This window comes from Dendronephthya gigantea, unplaced genomic scaffold (genome assembly GCF_004324835.1).
Source record: "Dendronephthya gigantea isolate DGI-Jeju-01 unplaced genomic scaffold, DenGig_1.0 000135F, whole genome shotgun sequence".
In the NCBI taxonomy this organism is placed as follows: domain Eukaryota; kingdom Metazoa; phylum Cnidaria; class Anthozoa; order Malacalcyonacea; family Nephtheidae; genus Dendronephthya; species Dendronephthya gigantea.
This window is the reverse complement of record NW_021163145.1, coordinates 320,367-332,374: the sequence shown is the minus strand read 5'-3', so window position 1 is coordinate 332,374 and position 12,008 is coordinate 320,367. Positions and strand designations below refer to the sequence as shown.

The following is a 12,008-nucleotide window of genomic DNA, read 5'->3' as shown; positions in this document are numbered from 1 at the left end:
AATACCTGCATGTATAACTTATTAGTACCTGATGTAGGTATATCATTTCGGTCGATTTTTATCCAAGATTTTCTACTTTCTCTAATATTTTCGCCTCTCTTGGGAATTACAGGACTGTTTAGTTTTTTTGTGAAAATAACGCGCCATTTTTTCATTTTGTTTTTCTTACTTTGTATCCTGAATGCCGATTGGCTAGTTGTATATATACTGCAATGTTTTTTATTAAATATAATATATCTTTTATTGGCAAGAGTGTAATTACACATTGCAAAATGTGCAATTAAAATCATGCGACCGCGAGTGCAATTCGGGATTAATAGTACGAGTAATGTTTGAAAATTTTACCAAAGTTGGACGAGCCGCTCAAACCCCACTCCTTTTAGCCAATGATAATACAGTATTTGCCGATGATTACAATATGTAATAATCAACGAAATGTATCATTACTGAAATAAATCGGCCAATTAGCACGCCGTAATTTTAACATTACATTAATAACATTATACAATTAAAATTTTACAGTACATGACTCTCCTACCCCACCTAAACGATCAAACCACAACTCTCATGCGTCCTCTTTTCTACTTAGATATTCAGGCCTCTGTCGAAGGTCATTTTGTGATTATAAATCGCGTCTACATCCCTGCCTATAATGATCCACAAAGTTTAGAATACTTTCAAATTACTCAAGTGTTAATCATTGAGGTATGTACAACTACGACATTCTTATAAATATTCATGAAATCGCTCTTGTGCTCTTTGCTTCCATATTTTTGTTTTTGTATTCCATTCATCAACACTCATATACATTTCAGTTTCAACAAGGAATAGAGATAAATTTGGTCAATGGAAATGGCGTCTCAACACTTCATGTCGAAACTGCAAAAAATGCCGTTTTGGATGAATCATCCATCATATTTCGTACACTCCCATATGCGTAAATTGGACTTATATGCTTTCGTTATTTGACTAGTATATCATTATAAGTGTTGTGAATAGAAAAAGGGTTCGGAATTCGGATCATTAGCCTTACTTTTCGAAATAACACAAGATTTAAACCCACGATTGTAAGTAACCGATTATAAGGTTTACAATGTTGGAGGTATACCTAAGTTTGGTCCTAAATATCAAAAATATCATTAATATTAACAAGAATATTGTTAATATATGCATAATTATGTATAATAGTTTACATTTTGTCTTCCTATAGCTTACGAATCTCTACAGGAGAACAGCGAGGCTACGTCTTACCTTTCAGACAATCATCATTTTACGACTATTGTAAGTGTTAACAGCCTTTGATATTTTCCTCAACTCTTTGTTCACATGTGTAAAGGTGTCAAAAAAACACAAAATTCCGAAATCACCGGCTGTTAGAATTTGAATGACCCTACGAATTTTTTTCCTGTGGGGATTAAACGCAAATTATGAAATGCTACATACAAAAATGTAAAATCTGCCAGAGAAGAGGGACATGTTGAAGGTCATAGTCATTCAGCTGTAGTCTATAAATTTATAATTTTTTTGCATATTTGTATATTGTAATAGTTAGCTATATATTATTGTCAGTGAAGGTCATTTGTGGGTATAGGTATTTTGAGTTTTTTTGGGACTGTTTTTTTGAACGGTTATTCTCTATAAGTAGAAATCCACCAATTATTTTGACTTGCCTTTGATCCGTCACTGTTTTTGGACGTATGTATTCTTGTTTACGTATCATAGGAACAATAGCGTGCAAAGTAAATGAGTCGGTAAATCAATATATATATATATATATATTATATATATATATATATATATATATATTATATATAATATATTATATAATATATATATATATATATATATACACCCGTTTGCAAAAACGTTGGCCGCAGATAGATTGATAGATAGATACTTGAAGTCTAATTAGAATTGCATATGATTACATTTGCATGGGATTTCAATCATATTACACAACATATGCAATTCTAATTAGATTTCGACTATCTATCTATATATCTATCTGCGGCCAACGTTTTTGCAAATGGGTGTATATATATATATATATGCTTTCGCAAATGGCGAATAGATCACGGGTTTAAAAGTATTCCCAGTAGCCTACGTAGCCAGCCCGACAATTTGAGTGCTAAATGTGAATATTTTGGTGATGATTGTCTGTGAAAGCAATTTATGAATATCTAAAGAAATGAATAATGATAATAACATAAAATTTATATAGCATGACTAAATCGTCAGGTCAGGCTGGCTACGCCACACATTTTCGAGCAAAAGTATACTTTCGCAAATGGCGAAAACATCACGAGTTTCAAGGTATCATTTGTAAGAAAAAATCTTGCCTTTTAGAATTAGCAAAGTCTGATTTCTCTTTATTACTATTTCAGCCCAGGATCTGTTGGTTTTGATTACGTTGCAACATTCAATGATTCCGCTGGAATAACCAATGAAAATATTCAAGAAGAGTTAGTCGAGTCAATGAATGTAACGCAAAACGGCACATTTCTTGGAGCAGATTTCCAAATCAGCAAGAGCACAAATCTCACTGAAGTAAAAAGCCAATTTAGTGTGAAAGGTATTTAACTCCCAAATATATTAACGTTTATCCAATATTTTCGCTAGCATATAACAAGCATTGCCAAATGGGTTGCCGAATGACACACCAGCGAGTTTAATAAGGGAATTTTAATTGTCTTAAATAAAAGACTTTCGAGTAACAACTACCCTCGTCCGCACAGGCGTTTGTGTAAAAGTATTAAAATTAGTAGCGGGCAGACGGGCGGCAGTCGGGCAGGCTTAAGCTATGAAAAAAAATCGAGAAGCCTCTGTCATATAATTTTTCTAATATGGCTTTAAATTACAACATAATTTTATTGTGTTTTTCTATAGAATGATGTAATTAAGTTGAAGCAATTAGTAAGATGAAAATGATACATCATTTTATATGGCAGATGAGAATTCAGAAGGAATACAGCAGGGGCAACAACCCTCCCCCCCCCCTTTTTTCTAGCCGGGCAATTATGGCTAAGGTGTCCTTACACGATCCAATTTTGTTCGATCCGATTCACCTCTGACGTAGGGATGTAGTGTATTATCGATGAAGCAATACTGCGTTGGCTTCAGTTTATTTGCTGCCCATATTCATTGCAAGTCAACTGAACAAACTATTAAATTGGGTGAATTGGTTCCAACAAATTTGGATCGTGTGAACAGGGCTTCAAGTAGAAGTTTCACAAACGAGTATGAACAATATCACAATCGTCTAAACACGATGACACGAGGTTCAATGGGTCAAACAATGCTTGCAAACATTCTATATTTCGGTTATTACGCATTGCTACAGGAGTGCCTTTTTACCAAAATCTGTCCCCTTTGCCACCTCCCATCGTTCCGGGGTCCCTGGTTATATAGTCCAAAGTTTCAGTATTGGTGGTGGAAAAAAAATTCAAACGGCCGTTTTGCACGAGCAACTAAATTACAATTTAAAAATGACAACATTGCGCCTAACGTGCATTTGATTATCCTGGATTCCTTGATTGTGATTTTTTCAAGCTAACACTTTAATAGTAAATTTTTCACAGTCCAGGTAAATACAGGCATCTAAATACCATCTCATTAGCTCACATCCAACTATACAACCAACGAAATTATTTGGAATTACAATTATAATCTAGCCTGCTAAAGGAAGCGTACAAATTTCACGATAATTTTAAGAGCAATCGAAATATAGAAAAATGAACTTTTTGCTTGAATCAGGGTTCTGTTAAACCGGGTTCTTTAGATTTTTACTGGCAGAAGTTAAAACCCTCATTCTGTTATGTTGGAACAGACGACACGTTGCTCAAGTATTAGAGGGCATGAAACTTTGCACTATCTTATGGATTCCTAATTTCAAAATCATGACCAAAGAGACATGTTATAAATTTCACAACAGAATAAGCACATGCGTGCACATAAAAGGTTTACACTGGTGAAGGGATTCCGCTCATTATTTGCTCAACTTGGTGCCCATACAGAGAAAATAGCTTATCTTCAGAATATCACCGAGGCAATATTGATTTACAATTCTCAGGGCCAAAAATTATGGATTAGGCGCAAAATAGATTTATGTAATGTGATTTATTTTCGCATAGATATGTTGCCAGCCATGAATTTTGCATACCCTTTCCGCAGCTCAGTTTTCTGAGCATTACTGATGACACATTAAATTTTACGCAGTTTTGGGATAATTTTGGCTAGGAGTAATGGTTCTCCTAGCCGCTTTATTTCTGGCAAACAAAAGATATTGATGATTACATATTTGGAATTTTAATGGTAAAAAAACGGTCTTCTCTCTATATATATCAGCTACTGTAAATCATCCAATGTACATAATTGTTAGTGGAGGCTTTGGGGAGGAGGTGGGTTCAACTTTAAACGAGCTCTGTCTTTTGCTATGTCACGCTTTAACTGACCGTTTGTGGTTTCGGTATTTGGTCTTTGTTAGTTTTCAAATTGCTGCTGTCCATTCGCCACCTTTCCCATATTGCGTGCACTCAATTACCTGTCGGTCTTTTAGATAGGGCGCCAAGCCCATCATATAAGAGTTTTAATTATTGTCGGCAAGGCGTATCCTCTTGGGGGCACACCTTTCCTTAGTAGTATAACTATAATAACATAACATAACATCACATTTCCTTCGTAAATATTTTGTTTTTCACTAAGGCTTTTATCATTATTAAGTAGTACAGGCGTACGATGGCGACTATTAAAGTTAAATTAATAAAATACGAGTGATGTTTAAAGATATTACCAAAATAGGACTAGTCGTCAGGGAGAGTTAATCCCCAATTGTACGAGCAACATTACTTGTTTATTACTATCATAAGAAAATCGTACAACTTTGGTAGCTTTGTTGCGAACTTTCGTTTACCTTTTTGGCCTTTTTATTTCCTCCAGGGATGTTTAGTTTGTTCGCAAAAACTTTCCGCCATTTTATTCTTTTTACGATCGTTAAAATTAATGGGATTATACATTTTTTCCTCCCAGATTATGACGAATGTAATCCACAAAATAGTATCCATACTCCTGATTGTGGTCACAGCGCGTTATGTAGGAACACAAACACAAGTTATGAATGTATTTGTCTTAATGGATATGAAAAAAATAACACAGGCTGCATTGGTAAGCATAAACACGTCTACTATAGGATTCGATATCTATATTTGTCTCAAGTGTTCTGGAATTATCAAGTGCAAATCGTGTCCATTCTAAGTTGTTTTTGGAAAGGTATTTAAGTGCTTTTAACGTATTTTTTCGTAATAATGTTGTTTGTTTGCATGCAGTGAAATCGAGACTTACTAACCTGCGTGGTATATGGTTTATACATGAGCTTTCCACGTTTTAAATATGGATGCGTGCGCTACTTCATGCGATGCAAATTACGAATGAAATGCTATAGATGGTTTTATGATATAATATATTCTGGAATATTTCTTCAATCCTTCTTACTTCTCCAACATTTTTCATTCGCTATCCAATTAGTAATCGCAGCACGAAAATAGTATTCTGCACCGAATGTGCGCATCCATCAAAACTGCCCGTCTTCTTCGCCAAATATTCATGATTTTTTACCTTTAAAGATGTTGATGAATGCGCACTTGACATTGACAACTGTGACAATCAAGCAACATGTAAAAACACCAATGGGTCGTTCACTTGTACCTGCAATGAAGGGTATACAGGAAACGGAACTACGTGCGAAGGTATATGTGCTTTTTATTACTTTTTGTTTTTCATAAAATATTTTTTTTTCATAAAAAGAAGGATTATAACTTCTACAGTCTATTTGGACGTTACTATACGAGCGTGCATTAAATATTCAATCTTTGCTGCCTTAGAAGATGCTGACGAATGCAAACTTTGAACTCATAATTAATTGTCACTGATGAGATTGTCAAAGCAACAGTCATAATTATGACAGTGAAATTTGACACTGCTATATGAACGTAATATGTACATCGAGTTATTAAACAGTGTCCGTCGTTTAATCTTTAATTATATTACCTTTCAAGATGTTAACGAATGCGTACTTGGGACTCATAATTGCGACAGTAAGGCAACGTGCAGTAATACCACCGATTCGTTCATTTGTACCTGTAATGACGGTTATACAGGAAATGGTATTGCATGCGAAGGTATGTGCTCTGCATTACCATTTACTCCGGCGTCAGCGACGGAGTTGAAAATTCGCCTCGGTTTTGTTTTGTTTTTGTTTTTTTTTTTTAATTTTTTTTTTTTTTTATTATTTTTCGTCGTCGCAAGTCTGTAATGGCGCGAAACATTCTAGTATTTAAAATGTGTATGTGATTGGATTTATCTATGTCCCAGTCTTGTCTCCCAAGAGTTGTGGTGCACAGCTTTGGCTAATTTTCCGATGCGCGATTCGATTTCGCTCGCATGATACGGTAATTCCTCCAAGAGGAACAAATAAACCGTTCTTTTCATGCTTTTCGATTAAGTTTAGACTGAATTGGGGTAAGAATATATTTAATACGTGTAGATTCTGGTCCTATTTTAGTAATATCGCTGCTATTTCGCCGTTTAACAAGATGATGTGGTCGTGTATGGGCGCGTTGACACGTCGTAGTTTGCACAGGATTGAATTAATATAACTATACAAGCGCGAATTCCAAAGACAAAGTGTAAGACAAAGCGAATGTATCATACCGTTTATTTACATTCTTGAACGATTTAACTTCTATACTTTTTAAACTACGATGTGCTTCTGAATTTCGCGATCGAACATTTAGGTTCGCAAGGCATCTAAATGCGAATATGAACTGTATTGTTTATGTTCAGAAGCTCTATATTGAAAACTGGCACGTGCGCCGGAGTTAACGCCAGAACAGGCGTCTTGTTTGTTATAGTTTTGGTCTAAATTTAAAATCTAAATCTCTGGAATCGGAATGCGAACAACGCTAACAACACTGCTGCTTTGGCACACCTATAACTATAATAATTATAAACTGCTCAGCAAGATTATTAATAACCCGTTAACTGTTAATCATTAAAGAAAACCAGCTCCTTCGTTAAATATTCAATCTTTATTACATTTGAAGATGTTGACGAATGCGCACTTGGGACTCACACCTGTCACAGTCAGGCAACGTGCAGTAATACCAATGGGTCGTTCACTTGTACCTGCAATGAAGGTTATACAGGAAATGGAACCATGTGTGAAGGTATGCAATTAACAATACAACTTTGCAACCACTGGCACGACAATTATCCCGTTCGTCGATCATCTTGAATACGGAGTCGTAACTAGAAGTCTAATTGCGCTGGGAATGTATATTCATTTATTCCACCTATTCTCGACTGATTTACTTTCTACGCTATTGTTCCAATGATATATAAACGAGAATGTATATAAATTTACAACCGTTCCCCAATTAAACGGTCTAGCCACGGTCCTGATTTTATAAACTAAGTTTGCCAACAAGCTTTCGTTATGTGTATGCAAGTCGTCCACATTTATTCCAGCTACAAATTTATCTTAATTTACAATAAAAATTTATTTTAATTCAAAAGAAAGCTACCCATGCAGCTAGCACAATCACGTTGTATTAACGTTCGTCGAACGTTTGGATAACGTTATTTTTTAACGTCGGAATCTTTAAAACCAGGAATGGGAAAAGCCGGAATCTTTAAAACCAGGAATGAGAAAAGCCGGAATCTTTAAAACCAGGAATGAGAAAAGCCGGAACCTTTAAAAACAGGAATGAGAAAAGCCGGACTCTTATGTTTGTCGGACGGCCGGATGTTTGTAACTGTTTTGGATAGCTGACACTTTATTTAGTATATATATATATAAGTTGCGTTAATTAGCAATTACAGACTACGTCATCACCGCATGATATGTAATTTGAATATTAGTTGAGCGAACAGGCGAAGTAAAGTCGCACCTAAGGCAAGCAAGTGAAGCGATCGTTTTAGAAGTTCGAGCGTTAGGAGATCCACCCTTCAGGTACTATTTTATAGTCTTATAGTTCCGTGAACAGTTTTAGTATTATTTTGTTAATTTAGTTAGCTTTATAGTCGATTTTAACGAACATTTAATTATTACATTATCTTTGTTATTGTAAAATATGATTGGAATGTGCATGCTATATCTTTGTAAATTTATGATTTTAGAATTAAATTAAAAGGAAATCTCCTTGCGTCTCGCAGTTTTGTCACCCTGGCATGTGTCCTTACCAGTAACTAAATTAGCTACAATTTCAGCGCGTAATACAAAATATGCTAATTTGACATGGCTATATTTTCCGTATTTTACCAAATTTCGCAGCCAAATTTAGCATTTCCACTAATTCAAATACGCTTAATTCTTTTATCTGTTATATGGAACATAAACTGCATTCTTTTGTGGGGGAAGGGATTATAATACATATATATTTATACAAACGATGAAACGAACACAAGGGCTGACAATTAAGGTTAGTTTGTAAACAGTTAAATTTGTTGATTTGATCTCATTCATAAACCTACAAAGTGGAGCTTTGCGCGTTGCTATCTACCGTTTAATATCTACATTGCAATTGAAATTGAATAATGTTTGGTTGAAAATGAAAACTTTTTTAATCTAAATTTGAATTTCCAAATTTTCATATGAATTGCATACTGCATGATATAAAATATGCAAGAACAACTTCATTAAATGCACAATACATTTTATCTTTTCTATATTCAGTACATTGTATTTACAGCTACTTAGTATATAAGTATAATTAAATCTATGCGAACAAAAATTTTGCTCCATTTAATACATACATTATTTTGCAATATATATTTGTCATAGTTCATGGTAACAGCTTTTCATTATTGAATCAGATTACCCCTGAACAATGCACGTACTACACTTTTGTTGTCCCAAATATAACATAATTTTGCTTGTAAGTAAAATTGTATAGAAAATGAAAATATTTCAGTGCATTTTGTACCTTAATTAACTCAGATTATAATTAAACAGTTACCATTCTCACCCAAGGTTTTAATGACTGGAGGCTGATTAAAAATATACAATAATAATCTGTAAGTAACTAACAGTTGCAATCAATTAAATTCTTGGCTCTTTGAGAATTACAACTTTGTGTTGGGATGGAATTTGGAATATATCCTGGGTCTTGTTTAAAAAAGTATAGCCAACCAGCATTTACTTTTACAAATAATTTATTCAATTTATTTATTGGCTCAAAGAGCCAAGATTTTAATTGATTGCAACTGTTAGTTACTCACAGATTATTAATGTATATTTTAAATCAGCCTCCAGTCATTAAAACCTTGGGTGAGAATGGTAACTGTTTAATGATAATAATGTTAATTAAGGTACAAAATGCACTAAGATATTTTCAATTTCTATACAATTTTACTTACAAGCAAAATTATGTTATATTTGCATATGGGACAACAAAAGCGTAGTGCATTGTTCCGGCTGTTCCGGAATGTCCGAATTTCGGAACCCCTATGTATAGCTATGAACCCGAGATAAATATAGGCAATAATAGGGGTGTCCGAATTTCGGAAACACTTATATTACAGAATTGGGATAAATATAAGGTGGTTGGAAATTCGTAAATCCATACTATAACATGATGACAATATTCTTAGTCTATGATAACTACCGCATAGTTGGTTTTTCGGAATGATATTTGTCTATAATAGTGCTTTGAATTGACATATTTGGTAATTAGAACTGGTAATGCGAGGTGACACCTCCAGTAATTAAAAGCTTCTTAGGATGGGTAATGTTATTGGCAAACGACTATCTAGTCCTGCACCAGTTTTGCCGTAGCGTTTTGATGGATAAGATGCGGAATCACTGACACTGTTTTCACATGTGCGATATGTTTGAAAGTGCATAATAAAATTACAAATCTGAGCAAGTAGTGTGGAGACGTAGCTAGGACGCGGAAAGAAATTTTGGGCCCCTCCTGAGAAGTGAGGTGAATCGTTGTTATTTCGTAAATAATGCCAAAAATCTGTATGTGCTCTTGCCCATCGAAATTGCCCATCGAAATTGTCCATCATTAATGTAAAAAAACCCTGCACAGAATGTTTGCATGAACTTTGTCTCGATTCACACTGACGGCCTGGACTCACCTAGGTTCTTGCTGCCCCCCCCCCCTCCCCCAATATCCTGGCTACGCCCCTGAAGTATGGCGTAAATAAAATATTTAAGAAAAAATTCCTCCATTTTTTTATATTACTCATTTTACAGATGTGAATGAATGTTTACAAGCTCCATGTGGCATTAATTCTATCTGTACAAACACTGAGGGATCGTACGTTTGTGGATGTCATATTGGATATGAAACAAATGCCAAAAGTACAAATTGTGCAGGTAAAACTATGCACTTTCCTTTTTGAGAGTTTGCAGAAGAACCCTCTTTGTTTTTACACAGCCATTTTCCTTTCTCTGTGTTTAACTTTATTCGTCTAAAAAGGGCGTAAGTAAATATTAATAATATTGAATTTATGAATCATATATTATGAAGTACTTATTATTCTGGGAATAAGCAAGAAGGAAAATTAAATAGAAAAATTTATTTCTCTTTTTTCTTTATTTTTTCAGATGTTGATGAGTGTGCAATAGGCCTGTGTAGTTTAAATGCAAACTGCACAAACACGAATGGTTCATACTTTTGTGTATGCAAAAGTGGTTTTGGGGGAAATGGGAGAACCTGTTTAGGTAAAAACTCCGCTATCTCTATTCTGCGCTTATTTCTTGTCTTCTCTTCGAAAAAGATGCCAATAAAATATGTAATATAAATGTATATAAATGTATATATATTTATATTTTGTTATTTTCACAAAGAAATCTCTTCACTTAAGAGTTTGCTATTATAGGTTCAATAATAGCAAATTCCTAAGTCAATGAAAGCTTCCAAGAAATTCTTGGCACTTCAAGTAAAACATTTTTGTTATGGATTATATTTATATGATTATATTTATATAAAATAATTCATACAGAAGTAGAACAAAAAGGCGTATTTTTAAGGATGGCTTTAAGTCAAGGTAGGTGCGATATTCTTCTGGCAAGCACTTGGCCTAAACTTGGGAAAATTTTACAAACAGCAAAACGTCACTAGCTGATAATCAGTTTTGATAACTTGTTTATTATCCAATTTCTCCTGTTTTGCTTAAGCCCTCGTATTTTAGCATACTGTAGGCGAATCTTTGGCGATGCTGACATAACTTTACCAATCGATTCACTTGTTCCTTTACTCCAGAATGAAAATGAGAAAAAAAGAATGACATATTTCTGGTAAAAATATCTGCACCTATCATCTACCACATGTGGAATTTTGGATAACCACATAATTATTCCACACTTTTCATAATCCTATTTAGAACGAAAAAAGCAATAAATTCGTATAACAAAAACGACAAATTTTTAAGGTCGTTGCTCAATATCATTTGGTAAAATATCGTGGAATAGATTCCACCAAAATTAATCTATCATGGCAAAATTTCGAGAAAGCCCAATATTAAGGACTAAAGGAAACTTGCTCCAAACGCGATCTTTGCCAGCATCATATAAAACATGACATTGAGGAATTTTTACTACGCCCATTTTTAATTACATTCGTTTGACGATTTTTTGTAGGTATCATCGTGCACCAGTACCACCGTCTTGTCATTTTTTGCGCGACAATAACACATGTATTTTTGATCGCTTAATTTGTTTTCGAGATAGTTGTGAATTGCGTGTTGGGCATAATTATTATTTATAGGCTTATTTATTTCCGTGAGTAAGGTATAGTGTATTTATGTAGACTTCTTAGAAAATTCCTCCCAGAAATTGTGCCATTTTTATCACGATTAATTGCTATTTTTCAAATTCCATTCTTGATGGAAAGACGGCAATGACACATTTTCGAATTCTATAGTTTTCGGTTGAAAACGGCAACCACACTTGTGCAATAAATTATTAATTATTAAAATTATTCGAGCGGCTTTTTTGCCATTAC

General features: G+C 34.2%; 1 protein-coding gene across 1 annotated transcript in view; it reads left to right on the top strand.

Moving 5' to 3' along the window:
• Nucleotides 1–12,008, top strand: part of LOC114536409 (fibrillin-2-like) — a 31,452-nt gene that overhangs the window by 18,836 nt on the left and 608 nt on the right. Inside the window, exons 13-16 of the mRNA XM_028557765.1 lie at nucleotides 6,051–6,173; nucleotides 7,098–7,220; nucleotides 10,256–10,378; nucleotides 10,610–10,726. Of these exons, the coding sequence (XP_028413566.1) occupies nucleotides 6,051–6,173; nucleotides 7,098–7,220; nucleotides 10,256–10,378; nucleotides 10,610–10,726 (486 nt within the window). The remainder of the gene's footprint in view (nucleotides 1–6,050; nucleotides 6,174–7,097; nucleotides 7,221–10,255; nucleotides 10,379–10,609; nucleotides 10,727–12,008) is intronic.